Source organism: Mustela erminea, chromosome 10, assembly GCF_009829155.1.
Source record: "Mustela erminea isolate mMusErm1 chromosome 10, mMusErm1.Pri, whole genome shotgun sequence".
Classification (NCBI taxonomy): domain Eukaryota; kingdom Metazoa; phylum Chordata; class Mammalia; order Carnivora; family Mustelidae; genus Mustela; species Mustela erminea.
This window is the reverse complement of record NC_045623.1, coordinates 92,347,636-92,371,723: the sequence shown is the minus strand read 5'-3', so window position 1 is coordinate 92,371,723 and position 24,088 is coordinate 92,347,636. Positions and strand designations below refer to the sequence as shown.

At 48.7% G+C, this 24,088-nt stretch overlaps 1 protein-coding gene across 2 annotated transcripts in view; it reads right to left on the bottom strand.

Moving 5' to 3' along the window:
* Positions 1-11,094: 11,094 nt before the first annotated feature.
* Positions 11,095-24,088, bottom strand: part of MYOM3 (myomesin 3) — a 46,315-nt gene continuing 33,321 nt past the window's right edge. For both annotated transcript variants that reach the window (XM_032302910.1, XM_032302911.1), the window contains 15 exons: positions 23,918-24,027; positions 22,177-22,221; positions 21,582-21,718; positions 19,707-19,851; positions 19,505-19,564; positions 19,058-19,125; positions 17,887-17,997; positions 16,913-17,000; positions 16,362-16,400; positions 16,020-16,128; positions 14,733-14,896; positions 14,474-14,510; positions 14,262-14,284; positions 13,464-13,519; positions 11,095-12,462 (listed from right to left, as the gene is read on the bottom strand). In XM_032302910.1, coding sequence (XP_032158801.1) covers positions 12,172-12,462; positions 13,464-13,519; positions 14,262-14,284; positions 14,474-14,510; positions 14,733-14,896; positions 16,020-16,128; positions 16,362-16,400; positions 16,913-17,000; positions 17,887-17,997; positions 19,058-19,125; positions 19,505-19,564; positions 19,707-19,851; positions 21,582-21,718; positions 22,177-22,221; positions 23,918-24,027 — 1,483 coding nt within the window. In that variant the 3' untranslated portion in view covers positions 11,095-12,171. The remainder of the gene's footprint in view (positions 12,463-13,463; positions 13,520-14,261; positions 14,285-14,473; positions 14,511-14,732; positions 14,897-16,019; positions 16,129-16,361; positions 16,401-16,912; positions 17,001-17,886; positions 17,998-19,057; positions 19,126-19,504; positions 19,565-19,706; positions 19,852-21,581; positions 21,719-22,176; positions 22,222-23,917; positions 24,028-24,088) is intronic.

The following is a 24,088-nucleotide window of genomic DNA, read 5'->3' as shown; positions in this document are numbered from 1 at the left end:
TAACTCTACACCCGTAAACAATACCTTCCCATTCCTTTCTCCTCCCATTCTCTATCCTACTTTTAGTAACCTTTATCCCACTTTTTCTTTTTCTTTTTTTTTTTTAAGATTTTATTTATTTATTTGACAAACAGAGATCACAGTAGGCAGAGAGACAGGCAGAGAGAGAGAGAGAGAGAGGAGGAAACAGGCTTCCCACTGAGAGCCCAATGCGGGACTCGATTCCAGGACCCTGAGATTATGACCTGAGCCGAAGGCAGAGGCTTAACCCACTGAGCCTTCCAGGTGTCCCTCTATCCCACTTTTTGGTTTTATGAATTTGCTTATTCTGGGTTCCTCCTGTAAGAGGAATCGTACAATACTTGTCCTTCTATGTCTGGCTTGCAAGATACATCTGTGTTACAGCAGCTGTCAGACTTTCATTCCTTTCAAAGGCTGGATAATATTCCATTGTATGGATGTACTACATTTTGCTTATCCATTCACCTGTTGATGGGCACTCGGATTGTTTCTACCTTTTGGCTATTGTGAGCAATGCTGCTATGAGGTGTACAAGGATCTGTTTGAGGGGCAGCCGGGCGGCTCAGTGGGTTAAATGTCTGCCTTTGGCTCAGGTCATGATCTCAGGGTCCTGGGATCAAGCCCTGTGTGGGGGTCGGGGGTGTGTGTTGGGGGGGGTGTCTTTGCTCAGCAGGGAGTCTGCTTCTCCTCCCTCTGTGCTTGTGCTCTCTCTCTCTCGATTGCTTGTTCTCTCTCAAAAAAATAAAATCTTAAAAAAAGAAGGATCTGTTTGAATCCTTGGTTTCCATTCCCTTGGGTACGTACCTAGGAGTGGAATTGATGGTACGATTGTTTATTTATTTGCTTGGTTATTACCTCCCTTCCACTAGAATACTGACTCAAGTGCCTCCAGTAGTGCCTGACCCTAGTAGGAGCTCAGTACATATTTTAGAAAGGAACACATTTCTCGGGTAAACTGAACAGGGCAGCATAATTGTCACCTACCTCGTAGGGCTGTTAAGAGGATGAAATGCAACCACTCACGTCCTAGCATGGGGCCCCGGCCTGTCATCACACTTCTGTGTATGGTGGCGGTCCGTGAATGCCTCACAGCCCAAGTTCCTGACCTTCATAACTGCTGTCTTGGCTTCTATTTATTTTTCTGTTGCCAGCATAGAGTTTTTTGGGGTTTTTTTTGGTCTCCAGTTTGCCCAACACCATGAAGACCCGAGATATCAAAATGATCAAGACCCTGTACCTGTCCTCAAGCAGCTCAGAATTACATTAAATTCAGAACATTGGCCTAAAAGCAGACTCTAGAGGAAAGGTTCATGGAGGGAGTTAGCTTGTGTTTTAATTTGAGTCAAATTTGTTTCAAAATTCACAGCATGACTTGGGAGTCCTCTTCAAAGTGGGCGAAGAGAAACAGAGCGCGAAAAGTCTCCCCCTTATTTGTATGCTTCTGCCACCTCTGATGATCCAAGGAAGACGCCGAATCCTGTGCTAGAAGCCCTTCAGCTTTTCCCTTCACCTGTTGCCTATCAGGTTGCAAGAAGCTGCTTAAACTTTTGCCACCTTATAGTCTCATTTCACGCTTCTTGGAACTCTACTATGTGAATCTCTAGGGGGAAATCCGGGGGAAAGATGGAGAGATGGAGGAAAAAGAAGCAGGAACTGTCAGGAATAGACTTGAAACCCGTATCAAACCACCAATGAGTTCTTATTAAGCACCAACTGTTTGCTGCTTATGGTGCAGTGAGAATCAGGGTGGGGGCTGAGGGGAGTTCACGTACTGTCATTTTATCCTCACAGAGTTTATGATCAGGAAGGGGCAAATAGAACTCCTGGCTGAGAAACTCTCACAAGACAGAGATGTAGGGGTGCCTGGGTGGCTCAGTGGGTTAAAGCCTCTGCCTTCGGCTCAGGTCACTATCCCAGAGTCCTGGAATCGAGCCCTGCATCTGGTTCTCTGCTCAGCAGGGAGCCTGCTGCCCCCCCTCTCTCTGCCTGTCTCTCTGCCTACTTGTGATCTCTGTCTGTCAAATAAGTAAGTAAAATCTTTTAAAAAAAGATGTAAGTGCTGAGAGACAAGGTGGTTGCTGGTACACACTTAGACTGTCAAGGTGGAAGGGCTCACTGAAATATGGACTAGACCCTCAGTGGGGAAGCCTGAGGCTCAGAGAGCATAAGTGGTTTGCTTAAGACCACACAGCTAGATGCTGTCAAAGATCTCTGTCCCCCAACCTCTCTACCGCAGTTTTTTTTTTTTCTTCTATTAAACCACAGGTGTCTCTGTTAATTGAACAGTCTAGCGTGGCTCTGTCCAGGTTCTGTAACCTGAGTCATATGAAAAATTAAAAAATTTCTTGTAGCCACATTAAAAAAAAATGCAAAGAAACAGGTGAAGTTGATTTTATTAATATTTTATTTAATCCAATGTATTTGAAATTTTATCATTTCCTCACAGAATCAATGTAAAATGATTAAATGAGCTATTTTATAATCTTTTCATTGTGCTAAGTCCGAGAGGTGGGCGTATGTTTTCTCCTGCAGCACATCTTTCGTTTGGACTGGCCACACATCCCGTGAGCTATAGCCGCGTGTTGGCCAGCCCCATCTAGCTATTTGAATTTAATGATTCATGTATCAGGTTTTCAGGGAAAATAGTGAAGAATGTGAAAGGTGTTGTATAGACATCACAGTACACTGACAAAGAGTCTGAAAGCTGGCCGCCTGGGGTTTGGATCCTGAGTCACCCAGTTGGTAACTGTGTAGACTCTGGCAAATCACTGACCCTCCTTGATCTCCATTTCCCTAATTGGTTTACACGCATCAAAGGGCAATTGTAGAGATGTGTTGAGCAGCTTACATGAAATATACATGTGTGTAGGCACATACAGGTAGATCCACATCTCTGTGGGAACAGGATTTGCTAGTAGAACATCCGGCCCTCAGAGTGTTATTTTCATGTTCTCTAGAACACAAATGATTTCAGAATGTTGTCCTATGCTGAGCACTGGATGGATAATGAAACAACTTTATCAAGCATCTTTAGTATCCTACGAAATCAGTACAAAAGCAAGTGGGGAGCAACTAAAGATGAGCCAGGATGTTGAGCTGGGAAAGCCAGCTCATCTGGGCAAAGTCGGGAGGTGCAAATCTCTCCAAGCCCCCCAATCTGTTTGCCTACTGGGCCCGACCCCAGCTCATAGCCTGTGGGTTTCTGACTGTTGGGGAGATCTGAGCTCTCGGACTGGCAAGCTGTGTGTTCTTGTAATCTGCTATGTGAACATATTCTTTTAAATGTAGGATTCAGAGTTAGATGGGAAAGCTCTGCTGGGAGCTGGGCGGCCTCAGAGCCCAGCTGCTAGCCATCTTCTGATAAACGGAGAGCATCAGTTGCCCAGGAATGGAGGCATGTTTGCATCACTACCTGAAAATATGGAGTTCTAGAAAGGTTCAGCAATTAGGCCAAAATGAATATGCTGAGAGTTGAACCCAGGTCACCTGAACTTCAGGCTGCTTTAGAGATTAGAAGACTGAGTATCGTGTACCCAGAAATTGAGTATTAGAGACATATTCATTAAACTGAATGCAGTTAGTTGCTCTCCCTTCAGAAGGCAGTCTGGAGGCAGCACTTTAAATACTTCTGTTTTTAGTTCTTCTAGTGGCTTCCCATACAGCTCTAAAGATAGGTTTTGTGTGGTTATTTCTTAATGCATTAATTTTAGACATTGCTGTAGCTTTCTCATAGGGTGTTATAGAACCTCCTTTCCTCTCTTCTCGTTTTGATGTTATGTGGATTCAAGCTGCCTAAACCTCTTTCCTTTTCCCTTAGCTTTCTGCGTTACCTTTGGCTTCCAGTAAACAGAATTTACATATGAGCATCACGTAAGTAGATCCAAGTAATATGCTGATATGGCATTTCCTTCTCTGCTCACTTAATGCCCCTAGAGGAGAGTGTCCTCAGAGTCAATTTCAAATGGATTCTTCTTTCATACCGACCAGCAATGGTTTAAAATCATGACATGTTTTATTTTTGGATTATGTCTTTCCCATACGCCCCTTCCCCCTGGCATTTCTGAGCCTCTGTTTTCTTGTTGGGAGTGGCTAGTAAAAAAATTGCTGATCTTTTCTGAGCAATTGCCACATGCTGGGTACATTACTAAGTGCTCTACACATAATTAATCCTCGCAGGTACCCAAAGAGGAAGGCAGAAGAGTTTCCCTGTTTTACAGAGGAGGAAATTGAACCGCAGAGAGGTTAAGTGAGGGAGCTGGGATTTAATGCAGACGGCCTGGCTTTACTTGCCTAACCGCTGTGCTCTACCCAAGGGACGTGTACCATTGTCACCATATCCCCAATCCATTCTCATCCCTACTCATTCCGTGTATTGCTTCCTTGTTCTAATTTAGATTGGTTTCTTTGCATTCAGACCAGGCCTTCCTTGTTCAACTATTATAGTTTATTTTAAATAGACATCTTTGGGACTCTCATTATTCTGCTTTCTGCACCTGTGGGAGAGGTCCATGTAGATCCTGGAAGTGAGTTTGGAGACTTTTGGTCAGGGAATTCTGGTTTCTGGATACTGGGTGCATAGTTAATAAAGGGGGGATGTCATAGACTCTGTATGGCCTTGTTCCCTTGTCTTCATGGACTCCTTGACCCATCGAGAGGGGTGTGGCCAGCAGAGGGTCAGAGAGTACCCCATAAAAGCATGGGGCCTGGAGGAAGAAGAACCTTCTGCCTGGGTCTAAGGCCAATACTATTTTCTCCAAGAGATTTTAAGCAGTTTTTGAAAATAAACCCATCCTCAAAGCTCAGTGATTTGCTACCACTTGCTGAAATGATTCAAAAGAATGTATGTTGAGTTCTGACTGTATGGTTATAGGCAGCCACTTAAGGGTCAGACCTGCTAGGCTGTCTCTGCAATGCCAAGGCAAAGGGTGCTCAACCTTCTCCAATATCTGTGTTATAGATCTAAAAGCAAATGCCAGAAATCCCAGAAGGAATGGCTGCTCTGAGAGGCATGACCCCTTGCCCATGTGGGCTCCTCACTTGGAAGGTGCTCTTGAAGATTAAGCAAGGACACTAAATCACAATGAGGAGTTGCACTGATGGTATGTCCACATAGGCTTTAACTAGACTGATCCTCCTGCAAACTGTAGCTGTTAACCTGTGTTCTATACCCCCTACCCCCCACCCCCAAATTTTACCTGAAGGACTAGAGATAAACAAAAGCAGCAGATCCTGGAAAGAAGTTAACACTGGGAAGTAAAGAATGGTGCAAAATGAGTTTCTAATATTTTATGGCCTTACAATTTGAGGGTGTCTTTTAATATCCCAATAGAAAATCTATAGTATTTCAGGCCTGAAACCCAGAGGGCAAAGTTGAGGGCAACCACAGCTACTGGAAAGTGAAGGAGAAATCCTGGAAAGGTAAGAGGTAGAGAGAAGAGGAGTCACGAGTTCTTTATAAACTCTTTTTCCAAATCTCAGGCTGACCAGTAAATTGCACATGTACAGGAATGACTACAAGCAGATCAGGTAAGGACACAAGAAGTAAACTCATATTTGATCTGCTTTTCCAAAGACAATGTGCTTTGAATCCAACCAACTTAATTACCTGGCAAAACAACAATCACAAAAATCAGCACTCTTTAGAGGAATGTAACAGAATCCAGAGCATCCATTACATAACATTCACAGTGCACTCCAAAATTATTTGACATGCAAAGAAGAAGAAAATGTGATCCATTTTCAAGAGAAAAGATAATCAACAAAGATTGGCCCTGAAATGAACAGATAATGATTTTAAAGGAACTATTTTAGCTATGCTCTTTGCTATAAAGGAAAATATGTTCATAGTGAAGGAAAAGATAGGAAATCTTAATAAAGAAATATAACTTTAAGAAAGAACCATATGGAAATTTTAAAAGTAATGAAAGTAAATGAGCAAAATAAATGGTCCTGGATCAAGGAACACAGAGAATAAGGAGAGGCTAGCTTGGCCGAGATGGGGCAGATGTCTGTGGTAGTTTTTAAAACATTCAATAGTCTTACTTCTCATTTCTGTTTAAAATATAATGCAAGTTTATTGTAGAGATTTTGAAAATACAGTAAGAGAACAAACATCTATTGTAATCCTATCACCTAGATAACTCACTGTTGACACTTTGATGTTTATTCTTCTAGTCTTCTAAAAATATATATCATCTTTATTTTAATCAAGTACATTCACACTCTATATACTATTTGAAATCTGCTTTTTGATGTTAAAACCTATCCTGAACATCTTTGCATGCCCGTAAATGTTTTTTTTTTTTCCTCTGCAACAACATGTTTGATGCTATGACTGGATTGTAATTATATATTAAGTATATTAGTGTTATGTTTTTCATATCCATTACAAATAATTTTCTCAGTTGGCTTTTGCTTTTTTTTTTTTTTTTTAAGATTTCACTTATTTATTTGACACAGAGAGAGAGATCACAAGCAGGCAGAGAAGTAGGCAGAGGGGGCGGGGGAAGCAGGCTCCCTGCTGAGCAGAGAGCCTGATGTGAGGCTTGATCCCAGGACCCTGGGACCATGACCTGAGCCGAAGGCAGAGGCTTCACCCACTGAGCCATGCAAGTGCCCTGGTTTTTGCTTTTTATACAAATTATGGTGTACCTATGCTTTCCTCAGTTGGCAGCAGTTCAAAAAAAGTAAGATCCTGGGTGACACAGTTGGTTAAGCATCTGACTCTTAGTTTCGGCTCAGGCAGTGTTTTCAGGGTTGTGAGATTAAGCCACCTGTTGGGCTCTGTGCTCAGTGTGGAGCTGTTTGAGATTCTCACTCCTCTCCCTGCCCCTCCCACTTGTGCTTGCTCTTTCTCTCTCTCTCAAATAATACATAAATAAATCTTAAAAAAAAAAATCAGCTGCCATCTCTCTGGGTAGCCATCTGTTAAATGGCATTTCACACATGGGCAGGGTCCCTATCTGGTTTGTTCATCTCCATATTGCCAGCACCTAGCATATTTCCTGGAGTGAAATAGCTACTCAATAAAAATATGTGTTGGCCAATCAACTAACTTCTCACCTGTGCCCCTGAGGGGAAGGCCCAAGAGACCATCACTGTTTGCTGGTTTCCATTCTTGCTGTGTAGCTAGTCTGTTTTTGATCTAATAATTCATGCTCTTTGGCCAAGCAATTCCTCTTCTTAAATCTATCTGAATTTTTTTCAGAGATGTAGGCAAAGATCTATATCAAGGATGTCCATCTGAGTTTTATTTATAATAAGGAAAAATTGGAAACAGTTTTAAGGAATATGGAAATGTTACATAATCACATGATAGACAAACACAAATATGGGGTTTTAGAATGCTTCTTGGGAATGTGAACAAATTCTTATGATTTGATGGCATATGAAAAGTCCAGAAGGTAAAATTATAAGAGTTCCCAACTCTGTTAAGATCAGCAGGAAATAACCCCAAAAATGTTAACAGGTGGTGTGTGAATTGGGAATGCTTTCAGCTCTAAGGAACTGAAAATCTGACTTATAGTGCCTTAAATACAGAGGGGTTTAGTTTTCTCTGATAAGTTGTCTAGAGGTTTGAGGGAGTGCCATTGGCAGCTTGGTGATATTAGGTATGGTATCTCGCAATGCTGTTTTCTTTATGGTCACAAGATGGTTGCCTCAGCTCCAGGCATCATGTCCACATCTGAGATAGGAAGGAAGAAGAGGAGTAGCACGGTGCTCTAGGTACCTCTAGAGCCTACCGAGGTGCCCCAGCAGATTTCTGCTTAAGTCTCTGACCAGAATTGGGTCCTGTGGCTGTCTCCATCTTCAGGGGAGCCTGGAAAAGGGAATATTTAGCCTCCCAGTTTCCAGAGTAGAGGCTGCAGCAGGGAAGGAGTAGGAATATCTGTTATGTTAGTTAATAAACAATGTCTTCTACTCTGCTTATTTCTGGGTGGTGGGCTTATGAACATTTTTGCTTTTCTTCTTGGTTCTTTTCTGTGTTGTCCAATATATCTGCAACCGACCTTTATAATTTCTATAATTGAAAAAAGATATTTCCATTCTTGCGAGCACAGATACAACAGATGTTCTTTTAGAAATTCCTTGTGAAGTTGGGGGCTTCCGTCTCTGGAAGCATCTGTATTGTCATCAGTCACAAATGTGCAGAAACAAGTGCTGAACTCTGTGGGAGCCAGACTGACTCATCTGTCTTCCCCCCGACCCTGCCCCCACTTAGGCACTGTGCTAGTTCCTTGGACAACCTCCCTTTACCCAATTCTCACAGCAGCCACCTTTTCCAGAAGAGATACAGGAAGGTTGCATAATTAAGTCACACACAGAATAAAGCAAAGCCAAGTCTGTGCTGGTGGCACCAACTTTAATTTTGTATATTCCTTCCATGCAGCAAGCTCAGTAAAGATTGTGTTGAATGAATGCAGAGTAGATGAGTCATTTGGATGTACAATTTTTTTTTTTTTGGATGTAATGGATTTCATAAAAATTTCTAAAAACTATGCTCCTCAAAGAATACCACTAAATAAATGACTATCCAAGCTACAGACAGGAAAATATATTTTGCGAAACATCATACAGATGGGTATGCAATTTTTTTAAACTACAGCTATTACTTGATAATGATTTCTTGTAGTGTATCTGTGTTAGCACTAATTTTAATCAGTGCGATCGAAAAATAACAGACTGTGCTAGATTGCCTGCAAGAAAAGAACTCAGCTCTCTTGTCTGTGTCTAATATCCTTGACTAATATCTGGATAAAAAAAGCTTACTATGACTCCAGATGAATGGTAGTAGAACTGCCTGTACCCACCGAGCTTGATGAGTCATCAAGATTTTGCTAACTTTTTCATTTATCTCCCTCATTCTACTTAAAAAAAAAAAAGAAAGAAAGAAAAGAAATCCCCTAAACCAAAGAAACCCAATAAACTGGAGTATTTTAAAGCAAGCCCAGAGACTGATTTCATCATGAACATTTCTGTAATTGGAATAAAAAGGCTTTTGAGTGGCCTCGTGTTTCTTTCTTTAGATCTGCTCACATAGGAAGCAGTGACGTGCGTGTGGGCCGGCTCCATGACCTGAAGGAGGCCCAGGAGCGGAGGGCACATTCCTTCCAGTCTCTGCAACTTATTTTGCTCCCAACCCAGGGCCCTTCTTTGCTGAAACTCCTCTGGCCTCAAGATTTATACTTTTTTTTTTTTTTTTTTTTTAAAATGCTGAAAGTAAAAAATATCTGGCTTCCTCTAGCTAGAGACATCTGGGGAGTGTTACTTCTGAAAGTATTTTTGGCATGAAAACGTCACCCAAGTTGCTGGAAGTGATTTGGAAATTTTAAGGTATTGAAAACATCTGACTAGTGTGGTAGCTAAGGCCGAGTGGCTAGAGGTTAATTATTACACTGGCTGGTCATTTCCCATTAGGATTCTTGCTCCCTGTGCTGTGTGTTTATTCTTAGGTCTTAAGGCTTTAGGTCAAGGATTCTCCCCAGGCTGGTACGCAGAAAGTGACAGAACAGGTACCTGTAGGAGACGAGTGGCCTGGGGGTCTGATAAAGGGGGGAAGGCACTGCCATTGTTCCCCTAACCCTGCTTGGCTCCCTGGAAGTCCAGCATGTTGGGAGATCCACAGAGGGATCCTGGGGAATGCTAGGCTCCTGTGTTCACTGATGGGCTCCACCAGATAAGAGACGCAAGGTTCTGCCTCTCTGAGTCCCACACAAGGTACCGGGGATCAGGCTAGACCAGCTGAGATGTTTCCCAGGATGAACCATTATAAGAAGAACACAGGAGCGAGTGGGAATTGCAGCTAAGGAGGAAGCACTGGGGTCCAGCAAGCAGGTGCTGAGAATAGCCTAGGCCGGGGGATGGGGGGGCAGGAGGCCATTGGGGGCAGGAGGCTGGGAAGGGGAGAAGAAGGCGAAGGTGAAGTCCAGTGGTTTGGACATTGCTTGGGGGTGGCGTGGTAGAGCAAAACATCCTCTGAACCAGGACCCAGGGATTCTTGTTCTTATCCTGACTCTGCCACTTACCATTTGGGCACTCAACAACTCAGTGATGCTGTTGCATTTGATCAGAGGAGAATGCTGCCTAACCTTTGAAGTGTTGTATGCACGTGACCATCATGACCTCTGCCTACCTGCTCCCTGGGTGGAGACGATCTCGTGGAGGAGATGTGAAAGTGCTTTGTGTTACGATGAAGTACGTACATGAGCACATGAGCCTCATGGGAATTAGCAAGAAGAGCACGGTTACTGTGCTTCCTGATCTCTTGGAAATGTGAGCCATTCTGCAGTGACTCATGAAAGAAGCCACATCTTCTCTGAGATGCCAAGTACAAGAGCAGGGGGCAGGGGCTCGGATACAGCCTTCTTTTTCACCAGTTAGGAGATGAGCAAAGCAAAAGAGAGTGAGGTTCGGGGAGGTAATAAAACTCTTAGGTCAGCTAGAAGGGCCTTCAGAAATCATCTTTCAGCCTTCTTGTTTTATAGATGGGAGTGAGCCACAGAGAAAGGAAAAGAATTGCCCAAGAGCACACAGCGAGGTGTGGCTTCAACCCTAGGCATGTGTGTTTTCCAGATCTGCACAATTCCCATGCTTGTTCTCAGCCAGGGACTGTGTCCCCCCACACCCTTTGCTGAACAGCAGGTCTGGCTTCCCCAGGCAGCCTGGAATGGGAGCTGCGGGGCATGTAAATTAACCTGCCACGCTGCCCTCATGTGTGGGGCGGATGGAGGAGGCATTCATTTCATCCTCGAGGTCAGAAGCCATTTTAGAAATCAGAGGCAGGGGTTATCTCCTGGTGGTGGGAGTATTGATGATTTTTATTTTATCCTTTATAATGTTCAGGGTTTTCCAAAATATTACAACAAACATTTATAATTTTATAAACCCCACTCCCTCCAAATCTTATTATTTTTTTAAAAGATTTTATTTATTTATTTGACAGAGATCACAAGTAGGCAGAGGCAGGCAGAGAAGGAGGGGGAAGCAGGCTCCCACCGAACAGAGAGCCCGATGTGGGGCTTGATCCCAGGACCCTGAGATCATGACCCGAGGCGAAGGCAGAGGCTTAACCCACTGAGCCACCCAGGCGCCCCATCCCTCCAAATCTTATTTTGAAAAAGAAGGAAGTGGGAGGGCTGCGACATGCCCACGTCTGGATTGAGGTCCGCTGGGCAAGGCCAACCATATCTGTCACACCAGTATCTGCTCCCCGAGCTGGGAGAGGTCCTGAGGTCGTCCACCTCTCCAGCCTGGCACACAAGGCCGGCCAGGTAGCATCTCCCCACCTCCTGAAATGTCCTCCTCCCAACACCACTGCCAAACTGAACTCGTTCATCAGGGTCCAACACAGTTCTGCTAGGTCCGTGAAGGTGTTTTAAAGCCCTCCTTCCCCCACTGGGACAAGCATCTTTCTCCCTCCTCTGACCACTAGTGGCACTTTCTTTGGATCCATTTTGTCGTCCTTATCTGCCTTGTCCTGGAGTCTTTTGTACCCAGGTCTGTCTCTCCTGCTGGGCTGAAGCCTCGAGGGTTGGGCCTGCATATCATCTTTCTTTCTGCTTCCACGGATCTCCCCAGCCTGACACTGGGGCTCAGATCAATGTTTGCTGAACTGAAGCGAATTGAAAACACAGACTCCTAAAGGAGGATATGGCCATCCAGTGGTTTACAGCAGGGCTCCTCACCCTCAGTGCCCCTGCCCTTTGGGGTCCGATAATCCTATGTGGTGGGGAGCTATGGTTTAGTAGCATCCTTGGCCTCTACCTACCCAATGCTAGCAGACACCCCCGGTTGTGACAAGGACATGGCTAAATGTCCCCCCGGAAGACAAAGCGCCTCCTGTTGAGCACCCCTGGATATGGTTGATACAGGGTGTTTCAGAAACAACCCCTTGGGGTAGGAATTCCCATTTAGCAGATGAGAAAGGCCAAGGCTCATGTAAAGTTTGGATGGAGAGTCTTGCCCATCCCACAACCCCGAGACCCCCCCAGAACCCTGGTAATGTCTTTAATTCTGCGCTTTGGCATGCCCACTCCACTCTCACCCCCCCACCCCCCTGTCCTGGGTTCCACCCTGTCCCCTTCCCCGCTGCCTGCCCCGTGGCCTGTGCCAGGCTGTGACCTACTGGTTGACCCCGCTGGTCCACGCAGACTAGACCACAGGTGGAACCTCAGCCTGCACTCTCTTCTCCAGCACCTTGGCCTCCTCCCCGTGCTTGAACACGCTGATGGTGACCTGCCCCGTCTCAGAACCATACTTATTCTTGACGAAGACACCGTAGCGCCCACTGTCCTCACTGCTGACCCTTTCGATGGTGATGGTGACCTCCGAACCCCTTACTTCCATGCGGTAGCGGTCAAGGAAGGTGACAGGCTGGTCATTCTTCAGCCAAGAGATTTCAGGGGTGGGGTCTCCCGAGATGACACAGGTCAGGCACAGGGTCTGTTAGAAAGGACAGGAAGGGAATGCTCCATCTCATCTCCTTATAATCATACTTGGCATTCACCTTCACTCCCCCAGACAGCTCCCAGTACAAGTTGTTCCTGGTGATAAATTTATTATGTGAGTTCTATTATAACCCATAAAAGGATAACATTAAAGGGAGAGACGTTTTATTTTAATCCCACATCCTCCATCCTCAAGATTTCTACAGGAATGCTTACTAGTTAGAATTTCCATCATTACCCTAGCAATCATCTGTCCCACACGGGCCTGAATTTTGCTTTATTGCTTTTTGTCGCATATATGTCGTTATGATTTTACCATGCAAATAAGACTATATTGCTTTAGTAAGAAGATTTATGAATGGGGTTTGAAAATTCTCAAACAAGCTTGAACACAGAGCACTACAGTATAAGGGTCAAACACGCTCTGGAGCTGGGCACTGGCAGACTGACTCTCAGCTCTGTCCCTTCAAGCTGTGTGACCCTAGGAAAGTTTCTTGACCTCTCTGGGTCTCAGTTTGTTCTGCTATAAAGAGTGACTAATGGTAGTACTAATATTCTATTTCCTGTGGCCGCCTTGATGATTAAACAGACTACAGTATGTACACACACAGGGAGCAGTGTCTGGTACAAAGTAAGCACCACAGAGACATGATCGATCATTTTCTAGAACACAAGGCTTGCATACTTTCAGGGCAAGAGGGGCTTTCAGGGATCATATAGTAGAACTCCTATGGGAATGGAAATGGAAGTTCACAGACAGAAGTCTGTGATGCCCAGGGCCACCTGGGGAGGTGGGGTGAACACCTCCACGGGCCTGACACCAGGCTCAGTGTTTCCTTGTGACCAACATGGTGTGGTCACTCGGCCGGGCTCCGGAGAGCTGGCTCTTTCTGCCCTTGAATCCATGATGCTACATTGTACCATGATCTCTGATGGGTACAGAACAGTGGGAGCACAGGGTGGGCCGGGCGGCCACAGGCTAGGGTCGCTCACTACCTTGTCTTCCATGATGGTGGCTACATCAGGCAGGCCCCTCACCACTTTGGCACGATCTGGAAGGGAAAAGAGAGACTCCAGTGATGAATGGTTTCCTGCCAGCTGCTTCCCAGAATCAGGTTCCACAGAGCTGGGGTTTATTTTTAAGCCACGTTTTCTTTTCTCCCTTTTCATCATTTTGGGTGGAAATCTTTAAAATTTGCATTACGTGTTTCCTTGCCTTTTCCAACAGAAGACGGGGGACATACTGCGCTTGCGGTATGGACTTGAAGTGATCCTGGTAATGACCGGTACCTGAAGGGGACAGGGAGGTGCCCCCGCCCTCAAGAGTGGGGAAGGAGGAACTGGCTGGGGACACGTGATGAAGCTCAAGTAGGTGGATTTGGCGGGGGCGTTCCTGTTGCTCGGCGGCCAAGCCACGTCCCTCTGGGGTTGGGCCTGTGTCCCAGACCAGGTGAGGCCTCATTGTCCGCCCCGGCCAGAACCAGCTTCAGCTCCGAGGCTGTCCCTTCCCCAGGCCTCATCCAGAGAGCCCGCCCAGCCTCATTTCTGTCTGTGCGGGCCTTTCAGGCCCCTGCTGCTGCCCTTGACCTTGTCCATGAGCCTGCTTGGTCCATACCCACCATCTCCCTGAACCTTGGACCCTTATCCATCCATCATCTGCTTTTGGACTGCTGCTGCCCATGGCTGCACAGACCCCATGGGGAACCGGGACTTTAGACGCCTGCCGGGAGGTAAACTCATGGGAAGGTGCCCCAAACCCAGACACGGAAACACCAGAAATACGAGGGGACTTACTCTTCTCAATGATGGCCAAGGCTCTGAAAAACAGAAACGGGTAAAAGGTTTGAGTTCCATTTGTGAAAGATCAGGCCCACCCCGAGCAGGGGTGAGGGGGTGACGAGGGAAAGGTGAAGCTGGCCCAGGCTCCCAGAAGGGGGTCCTGTACCCACCTCATGCCATACCCTCAGGGGCCTATGATTCACCCAAGAGATGCAAAGGGCACTTACTTCAGTCTCTGGTGCTCAGCCAATGCATCATCAAAAGCTGCCAGAAGGAAAGAGGGGGAGGGGAGGGGAGCGTCAACCCCTCAGCCCCTGTGACCTACAGGAACAGGGCTTCGTGCTGACTGTTCCTCCGCTGCCCTCCCCATCCTGTGTTCTCTCAGGGCAGTGCCTGGACTGGATGGAGAGATAGGAGTCCCCTTCCCTGCAAAGACTAGGATTCTCTAAATGGGTTTCTCTGCAGACAGACAGGTGGCTGGCTCACCTTGTCCCGAGAGATCCGCTGAGAGCTGCCGGGTGTCCTTCCCTGCGGCTATCTCCAGGGTGTATTTGCCTTTGTCTGAGTCTTTCGGGTCCAGGATGTGGAGCCAGATCTCATCCAGGGTGGTTCCAGCCCTTACCCGGTCACCGCTCTCCAGGCGCTTTTCTCTGGGTATGAGGACAAAGAAATGTGTGACTTGGCTCAGCTCATCATGCTGGCTGGCTTTGGGGCTATAGGCACTCCCTGCCCCAAACTCCTCTTCTGGGGTTTTGTTTCCAGATCTGTGAGCTGGTCAACCATCCATCCATCCATCCTTCCATCATTCATTCATTGGTTCATTCATTTGTTTGTTCAGCAAATCTGTGGCACATCAGGTAAGTTCCCGTGCTGAGTCTACCTGTGACACGTCCTTCAGGCTCCCCAGTCAGTGCCTACCACCTCCCCCACCCTCGGGGGTCACTTCCCCATCTCTTCCTTCTCATCAGCTTAAACCCTTCCAGCGTTTCTTTGAACAATCATCCTTCCCCAGTCCTTAAAAACCATAGAAACTCCCTTCTGTCTTTACTGAAACATCATTCCTAGAGACACTTGGTCCACGTCTTCAGTGTTGGGTCACAGAGGTGATGCCTCTGGTCTTGGTCACTAGGCTCAGTAACTCTAGTTGGGAAAGGAGCCCTTGGCTTTGGCTCTCACTCATTTGACAAACTTGACCAAGTCAGTCTAGCCTTCTCCATAGGGCAGGTGCGGTGATGTCTGCTCTGCGAGGCTGAGGCATGCAAATGACAAGCAGCCCTGGGAAAAGATGCTCTCAAGCTGTCTGTGCTCACTTAGCTCCTGGCTGAGTCTCTATGGATTACTTATCCATCCTGCCTTCAAGCCCTGGCACTCAGTCAGTCGTCAGCGCCACAGGTCCCTCTGCTGCACCTCTCCCCTCAGCCTGGCTGCCTGAGTTGCCTGGGGCTGCCAAGACCCATAGGGGCACCGTGACTCCCCTGACCATCTGGTCTTCCTTTCCTCCCCCAGTTCCCAGATGCTGCTTTTAGACAATCATCCTTCTGTGGTCACGGATGTTCAGGAAAAATGGTTTTACCACCAGGGTTCTGACCTTTGCTGGGGAACCTCCCTTCTCTACCTTTAATTGCTGTTCCCTATCCCCGACTCCCTCTGTGGACAGCACGACTGGTGGGAGACCCTGTGTCTGCCAACCCCTTGGGACTGGGCTCTGGGGCAGATGCCCCCTGTCCTTCCCCACCCTCTACCCCCCTGGCCTGCAGGGAAAGGCCAACTTACTTGTGGAACCAGGTGGTTTTCATATACTCGATGTCAAAGTACTTGACCTTACTGAAGATCCGGATCCCCTCCTCGGTCCCTTGGATCTTCAGTGGGGTCGCAGAGAGGGCTGGGGAGGCAAAGGAAAAGGCCAAGGTCCTTTGGGCAGAGCATGCTGGGGCCAGCCAGCTCAGCCCTGCTCTGGGGGTGTGGTGGTGGGGGGAATGTGGCATTGCGAGGAGGCAGGGATTCTTTGAGGTTGGAAACAAAACCCAGGCCCGGTAGCCCAGGCTGGCTGGAGGGGCCCTGGAAGCTGTCTGCCTCAGGACAGGGCTAGCGAAGCAGGGAGTGGGGCTTGCTTACCACCAATCCTGCCCAGCTCAGTGAAGATGGCATCCAGGGCTGGAGGAAGATGGAGAGAATGGTCAGCTGATGTAGGGACCTCCCAGGGATGTGCCTGGGGTGGGTATGTCCCTGGGAAAAGCTGGTGGAACCATGAAGAGCTCAGCACACAGGGGGCACAGCAGGATGATTCCCATGGCTTGGGGGTGGAGGGGGTCTGGGGCACTCACTGATTGATGGGGCAGGGGGCACCATGGAGGGAGGACAAATGGGCCAGGCTGACCATTTTCTTGAGGCTGGGCCAACCAGCCTGATGAGGAGTCTGGGGCCCAGTGTGGGGCAGGGGAGCGAACTCTGGCTTTGGCTCACTGTGGTATACTACAGAGAACGAGGGCGTCGGTGTCGCAGACCAGGCCCTTGCCACTGACCAGCTGTGCAGACTTGGGCAGGTCACTTAGGCTCTCTGTTCCCTCCAAGTGATATGGGGATCCCATAAATTTGACCCCACATCTTCTGAGTCCGTGTGATTCCCTGGGTCCCCGTGGCCCATGTCTAACCTCGCCAACTCCTACCTTCCCCTGTGAGGTCCAGAATCGTGTCATCCTCCCCTCGGTCATCAGAAACCGTTGCTCTATAAATTCCCTTGTCCTCTTTGGACAGCTGGAAAGAAAGATAAGAGATTTCATGGTGTCAGCATGTGTTCTGGAAGGAGTACCAACCAGCCTGGACTCCGGGCCTGCTCCTAACTCTGCATGATCTCAGGTAAAATTCCCCCCTTTCTCCTCTCTGGGCCTCAGTTTACCCATTTGGAATGCGTGATTGCTGAGGCTCCTTCTAGCTCCAGAGCTCTTTGAATCCAGGTTTGGGTCGTCTCTGGGCCTCGGGGTGGGGGTGAGGGGGAACTGAGGGCAGAAGCAGACACCCCACATTTGGCGTCACAGGCCGCTGCACCAACTGGAGCATATGATGAGCTCTCCTTGCAGTCACCTGAGCTGGACTCCTCCCTGAGGGTCCCTGGATGGAGGGACCCGGGGACCCCTCTGCCCTTGTCCAATAGGAAGTGTGTTATCTTTGGCCCAGGACAAGGGGCTTCTTTCTGGCCCATGCTTGCCATCCCCAAATGAAGTCTGAACTACCCCTCGGCCCAGCAAGAACTTGGGTTGGACTTTGAAGCCTCTCCTTCAGGCCTTGGGAAGTGCTCTCTGTTTCCCTGTCCCCTTCAGCCCCAGGCCACATAGTGGCAGGCCCAGAAATGGAATCCAAATGAAAGGAAAAATCAGTGTTACTGTTTCTGACTTTATTTGAAATTTTGCTATTTCCTCCACCATGGGCTTTTTTTTTTTTTTTGCATTAATTTTGATTAAAAAAAAATACTGCCTGAAATATTAACTTGATTACTGAGTTTTCAGTGCCCCCCTTACATTTTGTGCTTCAGGTGAGCGCCCCACTTGCCTCCCCCTGGCCCTGCTCCTGACTCTGCTTGCTGCTCTGGGTGCTGCCAGTGGGGGTATGAGCCCTGAAGCGGGAGCTGTACTTTTTTTTTTACCTCCTCGATGCACAGAGTTCCCACTCCAGTCTCTGGGTCGTACTGACCATCTGGTGTCTCTCTCTTCTGGAAGAACCACTGGAAGCGGGTTTCCTTCTTGGTGTTGGTCGCCTGAGGGGCAGTCCACGAAGAGGGCGATCCATGAAGAGAGACTCCCTCATGTTTTCTCACATTTTTAAGTAAAAATGCACCAGCTCTTTTTTTTCCTCCCACAAACCTGACTCTCTCCCACCCCCATACTCACTATTAGCTGATTCCTTCCTAGATCTCAGCTAGCCCTTCCTCACACCGTATCTCCTCTGCTGGTTCCGCATTCTGGATTTTCACTAATGGTGTTCCCTCTACCTTTTGCTCACTTCCCTACTCTATTTGTCCTTGTAAGTCCCTATGCATCTTAAGGAAGCAAGGAAGATGTCACCTCCTCCAAGAGGCCTTCCTTGAAGCACCCCAGGGTGCCTCAATCATGATTAACTGATTTCTTGCACGTGCCTGCATCACAGCAGGAGACATGCTGTTTTCTAAGGATCCTGCCTCAGACCCCTGGGCTCCGAGAGGCCCAAGGAGACCCCACTTCTTCATCTTTGTATGTCCAGGGCCTTGGGGAGAGCTTGGGGATTCCCGGAGCACACTCTCCAGCCGTCTGTAGAGGCTGCAGAGTGTTGAGAAGGAGCCCCAGCTTCGTCGCGTTAAAACCATGCTCTAGACTCTTCCCGCTTGGGTGTGGTCTTGAGCTCTTTCTCTACTTGTTTTCGGATCCATGCCCATCTCACAGACGACCGTGAGGCGGATGAATTCCGAGCACTGGGTCTGGGAAGGCTACTAATAAACGTCAGGGAATACCCCTCAATCTGTGGACCCCTCACCTTTCCCAGATGCCCACGCCCCACAGCACCCCTTGCCCGAGCAGTCAGGAGATCTGGCTGGAGGCTGATCCAAACCACACTAATTCGGCTCCGTGGGCATTTGCGGGGGTGGGGGGCGTAAATTTTGTTTCCCAGTTAAATGTGGTCTCCCTGGGGCTACTTCTCCTCCGGGTCAGCCAAGCACAGGAACTCTGGAAAGTGGGCAAGGACAGCCACCAGGACGAGCCATACGCGCCCCGCCCTGGGCCAGGGGGCGGGGCTGGAGTTGGGGGCGGGGGCGGGGGCGGGGGCGGGGGGCGGGGATTTGCCTTGCAGGTCAGCAGCACTTGGCAGTCCTCGGTGACCTTCCACTGCAAGGGCTCCACGAAATGCGGACCTGGGAGCGCAGAACAAACATGCCCACCGTCAGGGCGCCACCTGGTGGCCAGGTGGGGGAGCAGCCGGCGGTGGGGTGGGGCAGCTAGTGATTACAGGCCCCTCAGACTCGGCCCCCACCATGGCAGGGACTGCGGCGATGCAAGGGGGTTGCGTAGGGCGCGACATTTACGGAGGTGTTACTCTCAGGGTTGGATCGACTCTCGGGGGTATCGCTCTCTGTTTTGTTCTTGCACGGGGACAGAAGTGGATTGCATTGCAGTGGCTCCCTCTGGGACCCGGCGGAGCTGAGGGATGGATTAGCCCACCTGCCCCGCACCCAGCAGGTCCCCAGCACGGAACACTGGCCTCTTTTGAACTCCCCTGCCAGCAATTCTTACCCTGTTTTCTCTTCCAGTCTCTTCTCTGAGCCTCTGCTTTCCTCAGAAGTTTGTCAAAATCTGTGAACACAGAGGAGCGAACTAGCCTGAGTGGGAGGCGCGCAGGTCCGGAGAGGGGCAGCGGGAGGGACAGAAGGCCCCAGGCCGGAGAGCAGAGGGCTGAGGTCTGGCGTGTGGGGGTTGGGCAGTGGGCGTGGCTGACCGTCATCCACCAGCGCCAGGGTGATCTGGTTTTTGGCTTTTCCATCCTGGAGCTGGGCGGTGTACGACCCTTTGTCATCCTCTGACAGGTTCTGGATGATCACTTCCACCAGGCCCTTCTCTCGGACAAAATTGATTTTGCGGTTCTGGGGAGAATAAACCCGGAGAATCTTTTTTGCCCTTTTCCTGTCCCAGGGGATTTGTGCTGTGGGTCACAAATCAGAGTGTACTTGGACTTGGGGGGTGGTATGTGCGGAGCGACAAGCCTTCTGAGGCCGGGGCAGGGTCCTGGGAACAACTGTGGGTCCTAGCAGGCACAGGAAAGAGTCTTGGGTGCTTGAGTTAATTGCAATGAATAATAAACTGCCCCCAACAGTGCCACATTCTCTACTTCTTTCTACAAATCCCCCTAAGCGAATGAAAGGTAATATGAAAAATGCCTGTGAACTTGCTCCCCAGAATTAACACTCACATTTTGTTGTGTTCTAACAGTTTTAAAAAATTTTATTTTCCACATTTAGGATTGTATTCCCTCTGGATTTATTTGTATGTAGGATTTGAGGGAGGCAGCTAGGTTTATTTTATTCTTCTGTAGGGACAACCAATAGTCCCAATGCTGTGCATGGCAGACCTCAGACTTGGTCACACATCCTCTACCATGTGCCAAGGTCATGATTAATCTTTACACAGAACTTTTGGATCAGTATTCTCATTTGCTTCTTCTGATTCTGGGACAACCCACAACCCACTATCATTGTACAGATACAGACACTGAGGCACAAAGAGGTGAAGGGCACACAGCCCACAGGAGGTGAGTAGGAGTCCTGAGCTCCCTTTTCTCTTAAGAACCAGTGCCCCTCTCTGTAACGCATATCCTCTGATGGTAACTTTGCCACCCAGAGATGGAATGTGCAAGTAACCAGATGTCATGATTGACTCTCCTGAAATCGAAATCGCCATGCTTGTAAAAACATGATTGATTATGGGCAGTTCATGGCTCAGTCTAATACAACCTACACACATGATTTCCACTCCCCCCGCCCCCCACCCCGGAAAGCAATGTAATACCACAACTGTCAAATGAAGAAGAAATAAAAGCCAAATAAAATGTATTTCAATAGTAGCTGCTCAGACATAATCTCACTCATGTGCACTGCTTTATAATGAACTGGTTTGAATGTAAGGGAAGTTAAGTAAAGCAAGAAGGTCAAAGTGATTTGTATGAGAAGTAGAGGAAAATGAATGAAAAAGCATAAGTAAAGTGGCTTATAGGGAAAAGTCTCTGTTCGGTGTATATTAAAAATGTGCAGGAGCACCTGGGTGGCTCAGTCAGTTGAGCGTCTACCTTCCACTCAGGTCACGATCTCAGGGTCCTGAAATCGAGCCCCACCTCAGTCTCCCTGCTCAGCGGGGAGTCGTCTTCTCTCTCTCCCTCTGCCCCTTCCCACAGATTGTGCTCTCTCTCTCTCTCAAGTAAATAAAAATAAAATCTTTAAAAAACCCGCAAACTAAAAGCAGAAGTTCTTTGTATTTATATTACCAGGTTAGGGTCTAGGCTTGGATAATTATGAGCATGAATGTAGGTTTTTAATATTAAGAATGTCTGGTAGGACATTCAAAAGTTGTGTGTCGGGGGGCATGGGGATTCTTTATTTGTGGGAGAGTCCCTTGCATTGGCGGGCATCTAGCCAGGAGCCTCCCCCACCACCAAAAGCCAGGTGTCCCCACCCTCACGCCATCCCTAGGACCGCAAAAGCATGTGGCTGTTTCTGAAATGTCCACTAGGGGGCGGTGCTGGGCTGTGGCGAACCACCGCCTCTAGAGGCCATGTCCCGCGCCGCGGAACCTCCCACAAGCAGTCTGAAGCCCCAGTTACCGGCGAGCTGAAGATCTCCTTCTCATTGAAGATGAGATGCAGCTCAGCGGCCGGAGATAATTTTTCTACTTCCAGCCACAGCCGCACCTCTCCTTGTTCAAGGATGTCGACGTTCCAGCCCGAGATGAGCTTGATCGCTGGGAGGCAGAGGACACGGAGGGGGTGCGTGGGGCACCGGTCCCCCCTCCGCACTCCCAACCAGCCCCACCTTGAGCGCACCCTGGGCATTTAAAGGGCAAAGTGCCTGAGGCATCTGAAGGCCATGCGGCTCACTCATGTTGCACTGATTTATAATGACTTGGTTTGAATTTAAGAGAAGTAAAGCAAGAAGAGCAAAAGCTATTTTACACAAGAAGAACGGGGAAGTAGAGGTTTAAATAATCCAAAATCTACTAAGGGACCAGTGATAATGATTATAAAGAGAGGAAACCCAGTCCGCGCCCTGCCGCCCACGCCTTTCCCTCTCAGGGTTGGCTGACTCCCTGGGCCCCTGACCCTCCAACCCCATGACTCTCCCATCCTCTGCCCCTCAGCTAGGTTCTGGCTCTCGGCTCCATTCAGCTCTGCTCCGGAGACCCCAGTGGGCCCAGCTTACTTGGGTTTCTGATCTCATGGCTCAACTTCTTCAGCTTGCCCAACTCTGGGACAGGAAGGATCAAGGGGGAAAAAAAACAAACAAGCCAAAAACACAGAAAATGAAATGCCTGGGCAGTGGGGTCCATGTGGGTCATCCCAAGAGACCCCCCCCCCGCCCCCACAACCCGGAGTCACTTGATACACAGGGGGTGATGGTGAGTGCTGTGGGTCTTGGCCCTCGGGCACTGATGGGGATCGGGGATGTTGTTGTAGGACACCCTGAGATCAAGGGCCACCTCCTCCGAGAAGTGGGTGCCCACCAGGGCCAGGCACCACATTACCTCACTTGTCCTCACACAACGCTGTGGGGCGAGCGCTATTGTCTACCACCATTCCCACTCCAGGTTCACTGGTTCCTGAGCCCCAGCGCTCACCCACTGTACTCTGCTGTCCCATCTTGGAGGGTCTGGCCCCCGCCCTGAGCACTTCAGTCTACAAGCCTCTAGAGTAGCTCGGTGGCGTGCTGTCTTTTCGCTTACTGCCTCTGTGGGTTAGGTTTGTAGATTTGTCTCTTCTGCTAAGCTGAGCTCTGGACCTCCGGGAGTGTCTGCACGTGGCACATAGTAGGTGCTCAATAAATATGTGTTGATGGGGGCTCAGCCATTAAGCGTCTGCCTTGGGCTCGGGTCATGATCCCACAGTACTGGGATTGAGCCCCAGTATCAGGCTCCTTGCTTGGCAGGAAGCCTCCTCCTCCCTCTCCCACTCCCCCTGCTTGTGTTCCCTCTCTTGCTGTGTCTCTCTCTCTCTCTGCCAAGTAAATAAATAAAATCTTTAAAAATGTATGTGTTGATAGAAGAATTGGCAAGGGTAGAGCCCATACTTCATTTTCCCTTGTAAACCCCAGAGTCCTTAGTATGAGTCTGGACTCGTGGCAAGTGAAAACAAAATAAAACAAAACCCAAAAGGTATCCTGTGTGTGGACGGCTTTGGTGTGTCTAGAACATTGTGTTTGAGTAACAAAACTCCCCTTACAGATGAGCAAACTGATGTCCAGAGAGGTGACGTGACTTGCTCAGGATAAGAAAGCCAGAGAACGATGGAACTGGAATTGGACCCTGAGCCTATCTGGCTTCTGCTGCTTCACAAAGTCAGAGGGTCCCCTAAGCAATCAGCAGGGAAGGCCCTGGGCGGTCCCCCAGTGATTCTGGAGACAGCAGAGCGTGAGTCTCATCAGTGTTCAGCACTGGTTTCAGTTCTGCTTAAATCATCAAAGGTGGATGACCCTTGGGTTGCAGCATCTACTCTCCGGTTTGCCACAGTCCACACCGCTCCCTGTTGTCATCCTCACTGCTCAGACCAGCTACCATCTGCAATTTATCCTGACACTGCACTGTTGTACTTCTCGGGCTCCAAGAGAAGGGGAAAGGATCCTGGTACCCTTGCTTTTATCGGAAGTAGAAAAAGGAAGGGGAGACCTGAAGGACATGAACTCCACCAAGCGGGGACTTTTGACTGTTGCCCCTCCCCCCCCGCCCCCGGTGTACTGCCCAGTGCCTAGGACAGTATCTGGCTTAGGGTAGTGCTCAATGAATCCTGGTTAACTGCCTGGCTGGCTGAACGGGTGGGTGAGGGCCTACTTCTCTGGAAATCATTGCTTTATTAATTTTTGTTGCTTCTCGCCGGGCTCTGGGGCCATTTGCGTCTGGGACTCTCAATCAAAGCCTCTCTGGGGAGGGGTAGTAGAACGGAGGTATTACCTTCCTCTGTCAGTGTGTGGCTGGCCGAGATGTCTTCATCAGCATCGGTGACCATGACGGAGTAGGTGCCCAAGTCCTCAAGGCCAGGGTCTTTCAGGATGACCTTGGATCTGGCAGACAGAGGAGAGTAGAGCCTCAGTGAGGCGCCTTGTGCACTGGAGGCCTGGGAGC